Source organism: Fundulus heteroclitus, chromosome 12 (genome assembly GCF_011125445.2).
Source record: "Fundulus heteroclitus isolate FHET01 chromosome 12, MU-UCD_Fhet_4.1, whole genome shotgun sequence".
Lineage (NCBI taxonomy): Eukaryota > Metazoa > Chordata > Actinopteri > Cyprinodontiformes > Fundulidae > Fundulus > Fundulus heteroclitus.
This window is the reverse complement of record NC_046372.1, coordinates 19,004,730-19,023,824: the sequence shown is the minus strand read 5'-3', so window position 1 is coordinate 19,023,824 and position 19,095 is coordinate 19,004,730. Positions and strand designations below refer to the sequence as shown.

Genomic DNA, 19,095 nt, shown 5'->3' with positions numbered 1-19,095 from the left:
ATCTGGCCTCCTCGTTCTCCTCCGTCCCTCACTGTGCATCCCTGTGGCTCATCTGTCCCCCCCCCCTCCCTCCCTCCTCCTCCCCCCACTGTCCCTCCTCTCTGTTTTGTCTTCACAGTCAATGTATCCATCAGATTCTAGAAAGTGTCCATCACATTCACCAACATGACATAGTGCACAGGGACCTGAAGGTTAGTATGTGTAGAGGAGCATCTGCATCCCTCACCCTTCAACCCCTCCCCCCCCCCCCCCAAAAAAAACAACAACCTTTGCTTGCTTTCTTTCCTCCTCCACCTCGTCCGTTTGTGTCGACCCCGTACGTCTCTGGTCTGAGGTCCGCCCGTCCGACTCGTGTCTTGTTGTGATGGATGCTTTCTTTTTGCCTACTTAATGATGTGAATTTAATTTTCATTTTTTAAATTGGAAGAATCTGGCCCACCTCATGCACTTCCCCGGTTTCATCTGCCCTCCCAGTTGCTCTCCTAACAGCCGTCACCAGCTGTGGCCACAAGCCCAAAGCTCCTGTTGCACTGACCGGAAGCGCACATATTAGCACCTGAATGAGCAAATTCAGTGAAACCATATCTAGTATGTTTGCTACACCATGTGTCGCAAATTTCTTATCGCATTATAACGCTACGCAATTAGCATTCTGCAAAGAAGTGCCTAATCTGCATTAAATGTTAGCTAAATGTTAAAGTACCATACGTTCAGGTATTCTATGCCTGTAATGTATTTGATGACACTTGATGTTTATTGGGCAATAAAGGTTTTAGCAAACTTTTTTTAATAGAACGTTCTTGTTCAGATGTCATTTCTTTCTATAGCTGAATAGTCGACTCATTATATGGGGTTTGTGTTTGCTATGAGCCTAAAGCAGAAAGACAGTAATATGTTTTGATTGCTTATTTATGCGAGTTTGTTATAGTGATGACAAAAATATCATGACTTCTTTTCAATCAGAATGGCAATAGTTATTCCTGCTGCTGTTAACGTAAGATAATATATTGATTATTATGGTTGTTATGCAATCTATATGCTGGTGAAGATTCTCAGTCATCCAGGTCATGGTCATTCCAAAAAAAGTAAAATAAAGTAAAAAAAAAAAAAGTGAATTTTGAATTTTTGAATTGAGAAAGCTTCCTGGACAGGAAGTGAAATGTCTTCAACTACGAAAAACAAGTCCAGTTGCTTTGTTTTTTAGTTTTTTGGGAATGCGATCTATAATATTATCATTTTGATTTTCATGCCTAGATGTGAGCAAAATAACATTAAGTGCTTTTTTTGTATGTAAATATCACCTCTTTGGTTTTCTGCTCCGCATAGATTCACACTGGCAAAATAGCAAACTGATTAATGAATAATTAATTATCTCGTTGGTTTAGTTGGGCTATGAGCGTGGGTATCTGTCTTCTAGTTGGTGCTAGCTAGACAAGCCACTGTCAGCCTGCCAGCTGTTGTTTTAGATAGATTAATTAAAATGATGTGTGATTCACTCCTAGTTTCCACACTATGAGCATTTCCTTTTCACAACTTCAAATATTTCAGTGACCAACAGTGACGAGTTGCATTGCGTTGCTCCATATTGACTGAGAAAACTCTCGTCTCTCCAGCATCTTAGGTTAAGGCTTTGAGTTTTGCGTTAACGCTCAGACTCGTGTTTTTTTTTTAAATATAAGACCTATGTTAAAAAAAGGTCTTGATTGGACAAAAACAAATCCAAACCAAATGTCTGACAAATAAGTCTCATTGGAACCCATATTCTAATTTACTAAGTACTGTATAAGCATTCAACCTCAGGTTTTAGGGCTTTCAGATGTGCAGAGATAATTTTTCAACATATATTTCCTTATTACATGTTTGGCTGTGATTTCACCTGCAAGGGAAATGGCTGCAGGTTTTTAGGCCAGGGTTATTTGTGCAAGCAGCAGCAGCAGAAACACAGACTTGAGATGTAGCAGAGCTGATTAACTCACTAACGCTCCGGTCACTTTCACTTGAAGCTGCTGTGCCTTTACTGCTAACCCAGAAACCGCTATTCCTTCTAACATCCTAATATCCTAAATCTTAAGATTAAATAACAAAACCTACTTAAGCAAACTTGATTCTTCCCTTGATACAAGGGCTTATGTGCCTTTTGATATTCAAGTAGGGTGTTGAATAGGGTGTTGAATCACATTATAAATATTCTTAAATTATTGATTATGAAATTTTTACATAAAATGACCTGTGCAGAGTTCTTTAGGCCGGGCAGTACTTTATGTTCCTGTGTTGCAGGCGATCCAACTGGTTCCACTGTGGAACTGAGGGATTAAAAGGTTTGAGAAGCTGAAAAGGCAGGGAGCTTATCACATTTAATTTTCCATGCACAAAATGATCGACATAAACAGTCAGTGTGGACCTTGAGGAGTGAATGTAACTATGTATTTATATTCATCTCAGACAAGGAAGTAAAGATGAGAAGAAAAACCCCTAAGAAAATAAATAAAAAAAACATTCTTATTGCAATATAAATGTCAGCAATATCAAGATCGCTCTGCAATGCAACAATCATAGACGGTTATGTCAACGTCTGAATCAGCGCTGAGGACGCCCACTCCTAATGTTGATGGTTGTATATAGTGTTCTCAGTGCCGGGGTAACAACAGAAGGAGGAGTGTGAAAAGTCTGCTTTCCATATAGTCATTTCAATTAAACGGTGATGTGTTGGAATGTATGTTGGTTTTTTTTGTTTTTTTGTTTTTTTATATCATGCAGCCGTACTAATATCCAGCGTAGAACACCTTTAATGCCATCACTGAGATTGTGGTCTTAGTATGATGGATCACATAAAAAGTTTGGGCTTGTTGGGGTCCAAGCTGCTGCCAAAATGTTTTGATGAGGTGTTCAATTTATATATTTTTTGGCTATAGTGCATGTTTGTGCATGGAGACAGTAATGGGGCCACTACACTCTTTTTAGAGGAAGAAGAGACACAAACAATCCACTTCCGTAGCTTGGGTGTGAGCATTAGCAGAATTGATTATTGGTTATAGTAATAATCAGGATCAGCTCTTAGGCATTTAAACCTATTTGCGTTCTGCACACCTGTTTGTGAAAAACTTGAGTTTTTATTCCACTTTTCTGTGGAAGCATATAAGAGACATTTAAAATGGATCCCTCAGATTTGTCAGTAGTTTGGTTTAATGTGCATAAAAGCAAAATGTCTGGTTCCTGGTACTTTTGCATTAGTTTGGCTTATCTTATCCTGAACCACAGTAAAAAACAACAATGTCTACAATATGTCAACCTAGTTACCACACAGCAGTGTGACCTCTCTGTGCTCCAAACCTTTCTGAGTTATACACGGTTCACACAGCTGGACGTATCAGGATATTGGGGTATGGAAGCAATGCAGAGTTTGTCCTGAACACAAACACATTTCTGTAGGTATGACTGGAGGTATTTTTGTAGGTATTGAAAATTAGGGATGTTAACTCTACTTTAAACCATACTGATGTTGAAGAATCAGTCAGTCACATAGTCAAGTTCAATTGAGTGAAGACTCCTCTGAGCTATCTTTGTTCTACTAGAGAAGCTCAGGATATCTCTGGATAGTCCTCAGGATGCAGAATTTGTTTAAAAGCAACACAAATTTAACATTTGGATTGAAATTGTAAAGATTGACAAGAGCTTGGAAGCATTAACAAGAATTTATTTTATTGTCAATCGGCTAATATTTCCTTACCAATGACTAACAAAACAGACTTAAACCGATACAATGCTAACTCTAACCTACACAGTAATTATTGAAAAAAAGATGAATCAAGAAATGCAAAACTCCAGTAATTAAACTCATTAAAAATCTATGAATTGTTTATGAATTTGGGGGAAACGTGCCGGCTGATTCACACAGACAGACGGCGATAATCAAAGTTTAACTTTTCTTTTGTTGGAAATGCTTTCCTTTACGACAGACATGCCTTTATTAAACCTAATAACATCTTTATCCAGATTTAACAATCATGACTGATGTATCCCTGTGCAGTCAACCAGTGATCTCCAACATGTAATTATTTCATTAAATAACAGCATTCACTCTCAAGGTTTGAAGCGGCCATTATTTAAAATTATGGTTAATTATGTATTAATTAATATCATTCCACATTTCTGGAGTTGAACAAAACAATATAGCGTTAAAAACTAAATAAACCTTTGCTTGTGGTGCTGTCACATGACATTAGACTATAACACCCCAACAAAGTCAAAGACGCCTGCCTGGAGCGACCTGCAAAAACACGGTTCTGTGGATCAAAATTCTCATCTAAGGCGTCTGTTCTTTGTTCTGTAAAAAAAAGAAATAAAACGTTCAAACGAGTTTTAATTATGCAGGGCAGCTTCTTTGCAGCCACGTGTTGGTTTTCCCTCTCATGATCACCCAGCACCCACACGCAGACACAGTGTGTAGATGTGACCTGCCCAGTATTTATTCATTGGGAGACCTTTAGAGATGAGACACAGGATTCTTAATTTATAGCCCTGAACTTTATACGGAGGTCAGTGTCTCTTTCTTCCTCCCTCTCACTCTGTGTTTCTGATTGTGTGCTTTTCTCTTTCTTCCCCCGCTCCTCATCTCCGTCTCAACTCGTACTGTCTGGCCAGATTTATGTTTTATTATATGACTTAATGTTTTCTGTTCAGGATCTGCTTTGTCTATTACATAATATCATTGTTAGAAAGGAGGACAACATTTTAAATTGGCTTTAGATGTATTACATTGCTTACGCTGATCAGGTAATTATTACAAATTATTTTACCCTAATTACTAATTTAGATGTTTTGTTAACACATTTTGCTTTTGTGTTTACACCTTTTGTCCACATGAAAATTGCACAAAACAGTTAATAGAGCTTGAATAACATAGGTGCCTTCTTCACAAATGCTTTTTAATTTTTTGCTTTAGACACCAAAAATTTTTTTGCAAATTTGCCAGATTCTTTTTCTATATCTGTTGTGGTTGGCCTGCACTCTGTTACTATTTTCCTTCTAAATAAATACGCTGTATTCTCTATCAAAGTAAAATTAGGATACTTTTGAAAACTAGGATGATATTTAGACCGGTGATTTTATTTTAACATATTTCAATGGGATTCAACATATTAATTGTCCCTCATCATTACAGTTTGATGAGGGACTAAGCTGGTCTGTTATAGGATGTAAGACCGAATTAAATAAAAAGATTATTGAAGAATTGATGGTCATTTATATGTTGTGATAAATCACAAATTAGAGCTCTTTCCCACTTTACATTTTTGATGTTTGCTTATTTTGAGGTGTTTTTTTTATTCATTTTGCGAAGGTGGTATTAAATCCAAAGATCAGATTTTACCCAATTCTATCAAACCTACTGTACTCAGATAATTCAGGAGGATGTTTTAAAAACCAAGAAAGCTTGTTTATTTTTTTATTTCTATTATTTTATTTTTGCTATCCCAAAGGTTCCCACGATGGGCATTTATATTAGGAAAACAGTTTATTTTTATTTTTAAACTGGTTTCATTATTTGATGGCTTTTGATGTACCAGAACACTAGAAAGTTGTTCATTTGGCTTAAATCCTAAAACAAAACCCTTGAATTTAAAGGAGAGGGGTATTTTTTATATATTTTTTATTTTTTTCTTTACTGTGACTCTGTAGCCACTGGAAGCAAATATTTTCTACTACAAAGTAATAAACTAGCTTCCTATTTAATATTTATTAGCAGAGCTCCTCACTAAATGCCACTGTAGGTCAGAGTGGCAAAGGTTAAATTTAAATGGGTTTTTCTAAAAAAGACTCAAAAAGGACCAAAAAGCTATCTGGATGGCCGCTTGGAGTATATAGCCTTATGTTATCATAATCAACTGGATTTTGGTCTTTTTGGTCTAGGCAACTAACGTGGCTATATACCTTTAAGACTGAAGCAGTTTCTCAATAAAGACCAGTCTCGTAGTCATGATTAGCAGCCAGGCCTTGATGGTTCTACGACATCCCTTTAGTTTCATTGTGGTCCCTTTTAAGATCATTTTAAGACTTATGTATGATATTCAATCTTGCTCTGCTGTTTTACAGTATTGAAATTGTTTCACCTGCATTGAAAATCAGCAGAGGCTATAAATGTTAGATGAATATTACAGTGTTCAGTAATTGTTTATGCTTAACGTTTATCTCCTTGCAAAAAAACAACAACAACAACAAGGAAAGTGGAGAGAACAGGAAATCAAATTGATCCACTGTCAATCTTACTGTAGAGGAAGTCACAGTTATCCAGTCTAGAAGTAATGAAAGCATCAGTATGAAGCCTATCAAGGATGTCAGAAAAAGAATAATCCTTGTCTACACTAACAAGCCTCAGATGATTAAGAATGGGCTGGACTATTGCACTGATTTGTTTGTTGAACTGGAAATCTGAATCAAGGATCAAGTTTAAGAGAACGATTTAAGAGAAGCAAGTTGCTCTTTTTTAAGAAGAGGTTGCACCACAGCATGTTTAATAGCAGCTGGAAAACAACTTAAACAAATGTGTGGCTGTACCGGTCCATTTGACCTCTGATGAGACTTTTGTCTTATTTTGTATGAAAAATGTTGTCAGATCCTCCAGGAGCAAACTGCTTCTGTAATTAAAACTGATCCACGTGCTGTTATAGACATCTCATTTACATGCACAGATAACGAGCCGTATATATTTTAGATATTCTACATACGTTGAAATAGTGTCAGTGCACAGGAGGCATTAATGCATGAAGCTTTGGATCACACACAAACACATCAGTCAAGATTTAAATGCTTGAACTTTATGAGCGTGTGTCACTGCAGCTCTACTCATCCACCAGCTTAACGATATTCATACCTCCACACATTGTTGTTTCCTGTCAGTTTCATCTTACGTTTAATCATAGCCACCTCCTCCATCAGGCTGCATATATTGTCTCGTCTCTCACCTCCGCTGACTCTTAGTTTCTCTCTCACAGTTTTTGGTGTATTTTTAGTCTCTGGTGATTTACCGGCTTCACATTTGTTTTCCGGACTTATCAGCCTGTTCTTTATGCAGACACAGTTTTCAAATTTTATTCATTTTTACTCCGTACTCCATTTACCGTCTTCATCAGAGCTTTCCATGCCCCCCCGTGTCCATCCAAATTCTCATATCCTTCTTTGAGCCGGCATTGTCCAAGGCCTGCTGGGTAAAACACGGATGGTGGAGGTGCATTTGGAGTCAGATGAATTTTCTATTTTTAAAGTTGCTCAAAAAAGTGTATAAAGATAAAAAATATTTTGCCACCATCAGTTGGTTCTTGCATAATAGATTGACTTAAAGGAGTCCTCTGTTGCAGAGCATCCACAGCTGGGCCATTCTACCCCCAACAATCAGCCTAACAAGATCTTCACTAATCAATATCAATATGTCAATGATGTGAATGCTGAAATAAGCTTTTAATATTGGTCTCTACACTGTTGCTTCAACGCTAACTCAATTCTATTAGATTTAGCTTGATTTTCTGACAATCTTGCTCATTTTCTCACTCGTGGCTCCACCAAAGCCTGTGAATGGTCCAAATGGGACACTTTGGCAACAGAAGAGTCTTTCCAACTCTTGTTCTACCCCTCAAATCTCTCCCCACCACCCACCAACCCTTCCTTTACTGCACCCCCTGGCCTGTGCACGGGTTTGTAGCGCTGCTAAGACTAACATGCGTCCCCCCCCCCCCTTCCCTTGGTGTTTGCATGCAGTCATTGCATCCAGCAGATCCTGGAGGCGGTGCTTCACTGCCATCAAATGGGCGTGGTGCACCGGGACCTGAAGGTGAGTGATGGCATTTGCTTTGCTGCCCCCTTCGGAGTTGTACATTTGTGTCATTGGGGTTCGTGGTTGAGCTGTTTCTGTAGTTTGTGGATTTCTGTTCCGTTAGTGAGAAATTGTTGTTGTCGCTTGCAAAGTCTAGAGAGTCACAGAGGGCTGTGGGACATCTCATCGCTCTTATATTTACGTTTCTGACTGCTTTTAAAATGTAAACGTCTCTCAGATTCAGGGCTAAATGTTCACTGCCTTTTTCTCCAGCTTTCTCCTGCTATACTGAACCTGCAGCTACCTTCTTGTATAAAACATCATTTTAAGTGTGTGGAGGGTTCAGGCATGCAACAATTTCAAGCATGCAATGCAGGTCATGCTGGCTGACCAACGCTTCTGCTATGTAACCTTTTTGTAGCAGGATTTCTGTCGCTGCACAGCTGCTCCACATAATATCAGCTGAGAGAGTACCTCATGAACCTCTGGTTCATTTGCTTGGCCGAGAGAAGCAATATCTATTCATTTTTTCAGATATTCTTGTGGATTAGTTTGACATTATACCTCAGTTGATGATCCAAGCATGAAAACAAATCTTTTCTGTGAAATAGTAATGATTATTTTGTGACTAGTTTACGTTGACCGACTTTAACTCCTGAGCAGTTATGTTGACGTTAACTGCTCAGTAGTTTTTAGATATGGAACCGAAGGACCGGTTGCAAATTTAGAGGGGATTTTACAGGGACTCATTTGTCAGATTGTCCAAGCAGCCCTCGGTGCTCTCGAGGGGTTTTTGCAGAGATGCCTTTCCGCAATGCAACGTGTCAAATATGATCCGTCTGAATCAGTGTCTGCAAACGGATAGAAGTCAACCTGCTCTCCTGTCCTTTACATTTGCTGCTTTGTGTTGTACCTGCTGGTATTTCTGTTTGTGTTTTGTCTGTATGTGGCATCTTGTTTTGTATGATGCACTTTGCCAAGCAGACCTCTATGCAAATGTCAGTCCTGGCGTCCCAGCAAAGGCGGTTGTGTTTATCAAAACTGTTGTGGGCAGAGGCTTTATTTAGCTTACGCACCTATCTTGTTTCACAGCCACGCACCGGAGAGTCTTTCTCGCAATAGGTCATAGTGTGATGACTGAGGACAGCCCGACTGACATGATCCCTCAAATTAGCAATAGACATGACAACAGAGTCGAGATGTATCTTTGTGCCACGAAAACAATCTCAATGCAGAGACTGAACAGAAGAGGATTTAGTGTGCAGTGCGTTGCAAACGTGTTCAGCCCACTTTAATTAGTTCTTTACTTTTTAGTGTTTTTTTAATTGGACTAGTTTGTGACTGAACAAAACGCACCATGCAATAGAAATGATACACGGTTTTTCTTTTTTTTTTATAAAAATCTGAGAAGTGTGCCGTGCATTTGTATTCAGCCCCCCTTTGCTTTGATGCCACTAAATGAAATACAGTGCAAATAGCTGCCTTCTGAAGTCACCTATTAGTTCTTAAATCTCTGTGTAAAAACAACTGTTCTGTGAAGGCAGAAGGTTTACAAGAGAACGTTGTAGCCCAACGAACAACTGAAAGCAGCTTTAGGTCATAAAACATCTCAAAGAGCATCTATACAGCATCTGAAAATTGAAAGAGGACAGCGGAGCTGCAATTCTACCAAGCCGTGCAGTCTTCAAATCTGACCTTTATGGAAGGCTGGCAATAATAAAGAAAGACAGGGTCCTGTATGCCGTAAGCCACAGCATGGGGATGAAGGTATTTTGGTCAGATGAGACCAAAACTCAACCACTGGCCTACATGACTTAACACTGAACATTACCTCGTACACACAGTCCCACTGGGACACTTGACGGCGGTAACGTCATGCAGCAGCAAGGACATGTAAACCAATATATAAGAAGATGGTTGGTGCTAAATACAGACTGATTGTGGAAGGAAATGTATCGGAGACTAGAAAAGATTGAGGTTGAGGCAGAATTTCACCTTTCAGTAAGACGACAACCTTGAATGTACAACTCTAGCTGTAGCATATTCCTTAGGCAAGAATGGCCTAGTCAAAGTCCAGAACTAAATACTAGTGAGAGTATGTGGACAAGGCATGCAAAAGGTGTGCAAAGCTGGTTGATATACATCTCCTCAAAGTCTTGCAGATCTGATTGCAAAGAAAGGTGGCCCTGCAAAGTATAGACACCATGGAGCTGAATACAAATGCCAGCCAAGCTTTTCTCATTTTTATTTGTAAGCTGTGTTTAAAACCAAGTATCATTTGCCTTCCCCTTCACAATTATGCACTTTGTGTTGGCCTATCGCAAAAAAAACAACTAATAATAAATAGATCAAATGTGTGGTTTCAACATGAAAGTGTAAAAAGGAGTATACTTGTAAATACTTTTACAATGCACTGTAACTTGTCCCTTAGTTGATTAAATGTACTTACAACTCAGATATCTTGTATATCAAAATAACCAGTGAAATGTGTTCAAGTTTAATATAAAGAGAAGGACCATTTATAATGCTACTGCTGTTTAAACCTTATTTTTATGCTACCAAATCAAAGTTGACAGATAATTCAGCAAAACTAATGACTTCAGAAATTTAACTGAGAAGATTTCTCCTCTGCAAACTGTTTAAAATAAAGCATCTTCCCAATATAGCCCCACACGTCTGCGACTTTGCCACAGCAAGGCCAGATCCTGTTCAGACAAATGAATAGAAAAGGAAGAGTGAAAATCTGGGAGGCTCTCCAAATCAGACACCCACTCATGACCTGTTCTCAAATGCAGCTTTTAGCATCATCTGCAGCCACCCCTCTCTGCCCTCCGCAACCAAAACCAGCTGCTCGTCTTCCCTGCGCTTATCCGCCCGCTGGTGTCTTTAACCGCGTGCGTCTGCCAAAAAGTAGCAGGAGGAAGGGCGGTGCTGTTGTGTCAAGCAGCAACGGCCTTTGTTGCCTAGCTTTTTAACGTGAACGCACTTTTTTTTTTTTATGGAAGCCGTTGCTTCATCACGAATTCCACCCACATCCGTTGTCACGGATTATAGTGCTGCTGCAGTGCTGGCACCTTCTTACTCCCTGCTTTACAAAAGGGGAATGGGGCCTAACCAAGTGTTAGAGCCAGGAGAATATCATGACATGGGCACGAAGATGCTGCCACGGTGCCCTTTCTTTTTTGTTTTTACATCTTGGCCCTCAAACGCTATGAGTAAACACGCCTTTAGCTAGGTGTGCTTTGGGTGCAGGCAAACCGTGTAATTTGAGGACAGAAACCAGTGAGAGGATGCAGGCGGATGCTGCTGCAGTGCAGGCACAGAAATCCTGCCGGAATATAATGTCCTAATTCTCCGAATTTAGAAAGTCTGGACACATGTTGCTCTTTGCTGATCCGTGCTACGAAGCATTTTCATTAGCTAATTGAAAGAACAGGCAACATCCTAAAGTAGATCGCAACAGTTTGACATCTACTCTTTAAAAGTTGACGCTAAGAACGCTAAGAATCCAACTTTTTTCGGTCGCACGTCGCTTTCAGGTAAAGTGCTTGAGTGGGTGTCTGACTCTGCAGGTATCGACTGAAATGATTAAGTCCAACTATGCAGATTAAAGATTGACTTTGATGGCCGGTCTGACATAATATGTAGGCAATCATGTTAGCAAGCCTGGTGGTTATCTGGCGGCGAGAAAATTGTAAGAAATGGTGGCCCCTGATCATATTTTGTGTTAATATTTCCCACAGGAGGGCTTTATGCAGTAGTCGGAGCTGCCTGTTACCGTTACAAAGGCAATGATTAAGTGAGACTAAGAGGAAGAAAGTGAGAAAGAGCAGAGACCAGTGGGGATAGATGCCCATTATTAGAGCGCTCCTCTGACAGAGAATAATGAGGCTAGCTGCATTATCTAGGCCACAGAGATGGAGCCTATAGAGCCTCATCACATGAGCGCAGGAAATAAGACTCCTGCAGACTTATCAGGTTTAACTCTGCTGTAATGTGGACTAACATTTGCTGTACATCTCTACCCATGCATGAATAAAAGTATAAACAGTATGCTTTGCAGATGTTTGTCTTGACTCAAAGCAGCATTTTCAGAGATGTTTTTGTGTTAAGAACTGTTGCATGCCCAACTGTCTGCTTCTGTGTTTTTACCCCATGAAGACGGGCTTTTTTTCCCCCTGATAAATCCTTTAAGTTCTTTGATAATTGGCCTCCTCTCCTACCTTCCAGCCAGAGAACCTGCTCCTCGCGAGCAAGTGTAAGAACGCAGCAGTGAAGCTTGCCGACTTTGGCCTGGCCATCGAGGTGCAGGGGGATCAGCAGGCCTGGTTCGGTAGGTACCGTAGAAACAGTAACACTAAATCTGGGCTACATCTTAGAAGAAATGCCGTTGAAATAGCAAACTACTGTCATCATGTCTAATTCTTTACGCTAGACAGGATTTCAAATTAAAAAGTACAGTCAAAAGTTAAATAATTGCTTTTAGCTGCAATGAAGGAAACGTGATTGTTGTGCTATTTAAATTATTCTGTTGATGGTTTTGGGTTTTAGTTTTTATATAGCCCACAATTTGTTTTATTTGCAATAGAATGCAAAATTCAGAATCAGAATGAGCTTTATTGCCAAGCAGTATTTTACACGTACAAAGAATTAGCTTCAGTGGTACGGTGCTACACATAGACAAACATACAGCTGACATAAGTAAACGTAGAAATATATAATATGAAATAAAAACGCAAAATGCAAGTTGTGTAAGAATAATAAAAGAATAGAAAAGGTGATAGAAAATGTGTTTTATTTTTAATTAATGCCACAGCCTCCATCTCAAGTAGACCTTTATTTCAAAATAAGTAAAAAGATTTGTGCTTGCTGCAGATTTTTTTCAGCTTGGTATAAAGAAAGTACACTCCTGACTAAGTTTTAAGGTTTTTATGTTTTTTGGCCAAATTAAAAACTGTTTTGCCACCAGAATCTAAACCTGCAATTAACCTTCAGGCGTCCAAATTGACCCAACAGATATTACCTTGTCCTTACCTATTAAATATCAAATATAAGCTCGCATTAGATTTAAAAGGAAAAGTGGCAATGAAGAGGTGCTTATTAAACGCACTCAACTAACTGAACATCGCCTTTATGACGTAGTAAAGCTCTGAAAGATATCAGCAATGACCTTAGAGAAGCAACGACTACAGCGATCAATCTGGGAACCGTTTTAAGGCCAATTCTAAACAATTTGAAATCCACCATTGTTAACCTTGATCTCTGCCTTTTAAAGTATATGACAGTGCAATTAGAACTAGGTTTGTAAAGCTGCGTCTGAATGAGCTGCAGGACTTTTATGAGGCTAGATGTAGATTTGTGTGACTATAACTCAGAGCCCCATGCTTGGAGAAAACCAGATACAGCATATCAGCTCAAACATCTTAAACCAATAGTTTTCAATCCTGGTCCTCAGGACCTCCTGTCCTACATGTTTTAGATGTCTCTGCTCCAGCACACCTGAATCAAACCTCCTCAGCAGCCAGAGGCCTGCTAATCACCAATTTATGTAAGTCAGGTGTGTGGCGGCAGGAAAACACATAAAACACGCAGGACGGTGGGTCCCGTGGACCAGGATTAAAAACCCTGTGAAGCACGGTGGTGAAGAGCTGATGATTTGGGCTCGATTAGCAGCCTTTGAGTCAACCATGAGCTCGTCTGCATACCAAAATCTTCTAGAGGCAAATGTGAGAGAATGTGACGGCTGCAGCTTGGGTCATAGACAAACAGGGTCATAAACAGGACGATTATGCCAAATGTCGAAAAACGAATGAACCAGTAAAGGTGTTGCAAAGGGCCCAGTTAAACACTGCAAAAAGGTAACTAAAAGTAAGTAAAAAAATTCTTAAAATGAGTATATTTTTCCTTGATTTGAGAAGCAAAATAAGACTATTTGCCAATGGAATAAGATTTTTGCACTTAAAAATAGGAACAATTCATCTCGAGAATAAGATAATTAGATATCTTGCCCTTGAAATAAGACGATGGAGATGAATTGTTCCTATTTTAAATGCAAAAATCTTATTCCATTGGCAAATAGTCTTATCTACCTGCTCTAATCAAGGAAAAATACAATGATTTCAAGAAAATTTGACTTACTTTTAGTTCCCTTTTTGCAGTGAAGTCCAGGCCTCAACCCGTTGGGGGCCTTCAGAAAGCTACATGTTAATAAATAACTGCAAACGTCACTAAATCAGGAATGTGAAAAGGAGTGGGCTTAAATCTTTCCACAGCTACGTGTAAGGCTGAAAACAAGCACTGAGAATTAGTGTTGCTAAAGGTGCTTCTACTAGCCGCTAAATCAGCTATGATTTGTTGACTTTTATATTGGATTAAAAAATATTTATCCATTTTTTTTATGTCAATGGCTTCATACTAAGAAGCTCCAGAACTAATAGTGTGTAATTCATCTTTTCTTTTAAAAAATACAAAAAAAACTCACTAATTTGCCTTGCATAATTTCTTTTCGTTTTATCAATAAAAAAGGTCTTGAAGTTCTTTGTGAACTTCTGTTTTTTGTTACAAAATAAAAAAAAGTTTTATTCAGCTGTTGAGTCTTTATTATTTTACGTAAGCATAAAATGTTCAGGACGCTGGGAGTCTTCGTTCCAAGTTCATGCGAGATAAATGGGCTAAAAAAGGACAAAACAGAAAGTTGACCAAGGCTGAGATTGCCTTAGCCTGTACTGCGACGCAGAAACAAAATAGGTCACAGCGCGCTACTTTAAGACGCAGAGAAATTAATTTTGCTGTTTGGTAAAATATTGCTGCACAATCTGCCGCCTTTAGCATGTCAGTCAACTGTGGATGGGGTTCTGCTGCAGGGTTTGCTGGAACACCGGGATACCTGTCCCCCGAGGTATTGAGGAAGGAGGCATATGGCAAACCTGTGGACATCTGGGCCTGCGGTGAGTTTGTAGAGAAACTCTCTCATTTCCATCCATATGGTATTCCCTAAGTGATCTCTCTCACACACACACACACAAACAGAAGGTTGACAATGTGCCGTTTTCTCGTCGGTGTGTATGTTTTCTTGTGTGTTCGTGACTCAGGGGTGATTCTCTACATCCTGCTGGTGGGCTACCCTCCTTTCTGGGACGAGGACCAGCACAAGCTGTACCAACAGATCAAGGCCGGGGCTTATGATGTGAGTCTCCACTCTTTTCCCCTCCTGCTCTTTTATTACTTCCCTCCTTCCATCGCAATGCCCTCCCCCCCGCTGCTCCCGCTGCCCCTGTTCCCTTTTGGCTGCTCTTACGTAATCGAGTCGCCTCATTCATATTTCAGGGGGTGCAAGAGAGAGCAGGTTTTTTTCACCATGGATCACATTGAGCTTCATGGCAAATACAGAGAGAGGACTCGACTGGCTCTCTGGCAGGGATTCTGCGCTCCTGGGACACAGCCTTTAGTGTTAATGCCTAAACGCAACAGGACCTTGATGGGTTGAGGGGTTCTGAACAAATTGCTGGAGGCTCTGCTCGGACTGGCCTTTTGGTTTTAATAAACAATCCACCCGAAGGGAGCCGCTGTGGCTTCTAAGTAAAAATCACACGTACCGCTGCGTCCAGGGAGGAGGTCTGCCACTGGGTTCAAAGAATTTGCAAAATGTGGTGCTGCAGTTATTTTTGTACTCTTCTTTTTTTCCCCCCTTTTTATTCAGTAAATTATTTTTTCAGACATGCAAACCTTATGGGGGACCACATATGTGTATCTAATCTATTCTTTTATGCAGGAATCATACCCTCAGCCTTTATCTGAGGTTTTGCTTCACTAGGCAGCATGTTTGGATTTTCCCTACTGTGTTAGGGTTTACCACTCAGTGAACATCCAGCTTCAGTTTCTTTTACTTTTTAACAGTAGTTGACCTCTTCAGGCGGCACCTTTTATGTATTTTAATCAGGTTTACGGCCAGTTAGTTAATCAGTTGAACATGCATGTGCAGCATTGAACTAACAATACAATACTTACAATACTTAACTTAAATTAGGGTTTCTAACCAGCCTTTTTACTTTTCTTTTTAAACTTTCCAGTAATCATAAGAATATTAAATACATACCATATCCTAAACTGTTCCTTTTTGTTTCTTACTGTCTGTAGACTGGATGCATATTTCAGACTCAGTCATGGATGCTCTGTTCTGGGAAGGGAATTTTACTCCAGAGTATTTATGACTTTTGTGTAGTTTAAACATTTACCAACTTTTGCATTTTTTTCACCCTTATTTTGTTGTTTCGGCATTGCACTATGGAAGTCAAGCAAGTCTCAAACATGCAGAGCGAGCATGTTGGGTTAATAAGAACTGTCCTTGCGAAGCACAGGGAAGGGAGCACTGAGCAATGCACAGTTGTGTGAAATAATTGAAGCATTCAAATACAGACTGGCTCTTTGGTGAGCTTCACTGCTGCAGAGTCAGATCAATTTATTGATTTATTAAGTGACTGAAATTACTCTAATATAGGTGGTTTTATCACAAATCTTAAATTAAAATGCAAATCTGTGGTCTTATACAATATTTGGTGTATTGTGATTATCAGTAGTAATTTTTGTTAATGTACAGTACTTTAAATATTAATAAAATGTCAATAACACTGAATACAGTATTATATAATACACAATCATGATGAGACATTAAAAGACCAAAGTCAAAGCAAAAACCTGAAGCAGTCAGTTTGCTGAAATATTTCAGAGAACATTACCTACGAAGGTTTTCCCACCGATTACGTTCAGTGCTAAACTGAGTGCTATACTAGAGCTGGTCATAACATCCTGGCATGACATAAATGCCTTTTCCAGTAAATATTTGACACTATCTGTTTTATGTACAAGATTTCCTTTGAGAATCAATGTACTCGGAAACATTTTATCCGTGTTGCATTCGCCGGAACCCTTAACATACCTCCTTTAGATGCTGTTTTAAACATAAATTGGGTTTATTTAACGTTCTTTAAATGTTTTAACAACATTTCTTACGATATTTATATACTAGATAATAGATACTTACTGAGGATGGTAAAAGTTTGTTAACTGATCTACAACCTGGAGTTGCACCACGATTTCGATCTGGATCTGTAAATAGCTCATAAATACTGTGTTTATAAACTATGTTTAAAATAAGACTGAAATCAGCTGAAAATTGAAATTTTCAATGTATATCTGCGCAATGCAGTGAGCTACATTCACTGCATGACAGGTGATATTAAAACAGATAGTTATTACTTTGCTAATATAACATTTAAGGTTCAAGCTCAGTATTTATTTTGGGGGGGATCCTAAATTAAAAGTGAAACTAGAGTTTTAGAACTGACCTCAAAACATTGTTTTGTGACTAGGTTTGTCCAGCCTTAGTGAAAGCGGCTTTTTGTCTTTGGTACCAGTATAACAGCGCTAAAGCCAGTGGAAACTGGTGCTGGGGGTCCGTCTTGTTTCAGCACCAGAACCACTTTGGTGAAACTCCTATTTTAGTTTGGATTTTTATGAGTTCATCTAGTTTTGCTTCTATAGTACATCTTCCAGGTTTTCACTTAGATCATTGGTCATATTTTCTAAAAACGGTGTATCCCTATCGACCTTATTGAAACAGACCGATTATCAACATTTTTAACACAGGACTGTTAATGAATCTGTCAGCAAATATAGAGACATATTGTTCTGTTTTGCAGTTTCCATCCCCAGAGTGGGACACAGTCACTCCAGAGGCCAAAAACCTGATCAACCAGATGCTCACAATCAACCCGGCCAAGAGGATCACTGCTCAGGAGGCCCTAAAGCACCCATGGGTCTGCGTAAGTGGTCCCGTCTCTGCCAGTCCGCTAAATAAAAGCTTACACATCGCTGCATCACGAAACTGAGACCTACGTTTCCACAGTATGTGTTTATCATGTCCTCTGCATCTTTTTTCTGTTCTCTCTTCCCAGCAACGCTCCACAGTGGCATCTATGATGCACCGACAGGAAACTGTGGAGTGCCTGAAGAAATTCAACGCCAGGAGGAAACTCAAGGTCTGTTTGCATGCTTGAGCCTCCAACATTTCACTCCTCTGCTCTAATAAGCTCCCATGTGAGGTGAAATGAGGAAAAAACAGACCTTCTTCTACTCTGCTTGTGCTAATTTTGTTTTTTAAGGTTTATCTGTTATTCTAGTGATGTTAAATTAATCGTGTCTTTGAATTGCTCGTACCCATCAGTAACACATACTGTACACCGCTGTGAATAGACGGTTCGGTGAATAATTGAAGATTACCTTTACAGGATCTATAATGAACAGCCGATTTAATTAGATAGACTTTGTAGTTAAAAGCAGTGAAGAGTGGAGAGCTGGGCTGCAGTCAAACGTCTTCTTTAATACTGATTTATAAGTGACATTTTGTGTGGATATAACAGCTTAGCCGTCGGAGCGTGACACTGTTGCCCTGCTGCTTTCGGCCTCTCTTGGCACCGCTCAAATACCAGCTCGTCGGAAGCTGGAAACAGAAGCGCAGGTGGCTGCAGGCAAATGTTGCACCATTCGACCAGCATGCCATCAGCTGCCACCAATACTCTCAGGCTTTTCACCCTTAAAATATAAACGGACACTCGGAAGATTGGAGTTTACAAAAAAAAAATATTGAAGCATTTAATTTATTAAAACATTATATGGGGCATCTATTTAAGAAGAATGTTCAGTTTATTTGTTCATTTTTTTATTCTCGCACTTTAGGGTTTATCGATACTAATACTCTTAACGATACTCTTTATCGATCCAGGAATTTTATCGGTACCCTTATCGATAAAAGGGTAAAAAAAACAAATCATGATCAGTGACTGGTTTATTATTTTAGACATTGGGATCACAAGCAAACAAAATAAAAGTACAAAATAAATATATTTTATAGAAATAGAGCAATAAAACATTATATAAATAACTTTATGTATAATCAAAAGACTAAAACACTACATTTGAGTAAAAGATATGTTATAGGAGAGAGAAATATCTACACTGACAAGACAGAAAATTATTAAAAACAAAAAAAAGAACGCTATAAAGTAATTTCAAGTATTAAATTATATTTTACCTGAATCCAAACTGCATTTATACATGTTTTTATAATAGCCGTTTTAACCAAAACATAGCAGAGGCACCCAAGGTGGATGATGTGAATAAATGAGAGGTTGTGTGTGAAACTGTTAAAAGGAGGGATATAAGTGTAGCAGTCTCAAGAGAAAAAAAAAATACTCCCTGAAAAAAATTAATACAAGCTTAAAAATACCTTTAAG

General features: G+C 39.0%; 1 protein-coding gene across 50 annotated transcripts in view; it reads left to right on the top strand.

Moving 5' to 3' along the window:
- Window positions 1-19,095, top strand: part of LOC105920517 (calcium/calmodulin-dependent protein kinase type II subunit beta) — a 100,033-nt gene that overhangs the window by 38,679 nt on the left and 42,259 nt on the right. For 36 of the 50 annotated variants that reach the window (XM_036144143.1, XM_036144146.1, XM_036144140.1 and 33 more), the window contains exons 6-11: window positions 7,750-7,822; window positions 12,035-12,137; window positions 14,668-14,751; window positions 14,896-14,990; window positions 17,503-17,625; window positions 17,758-17,841. In XM_036144143.1, coding sequence (XP_036000036.1) covers window positions 7,750-7,822; window positions 12,035-12,137; window positions 14,668-14,751; window positions 14,896-14,990; window positions 17,503-17,625; window positions 17,758-17,841 — 562 coding nt within the window. Of the gene's footprint in view, window positions 1-118; window positions 192-7,749; window positions 7,823-12,034; window positions 12,138-14,667; window positions 14,752-14,895; window positions 14,991-17,502; window positions 17,626-17,757; window positions 17,842-19,095 lie in introns of all 50 variants that reach the window. The other 14 variants (XM_036144141.1, XM_036144187.1, XM_036144189.1 and 11 more) reach the window with 1 other exon arrangement.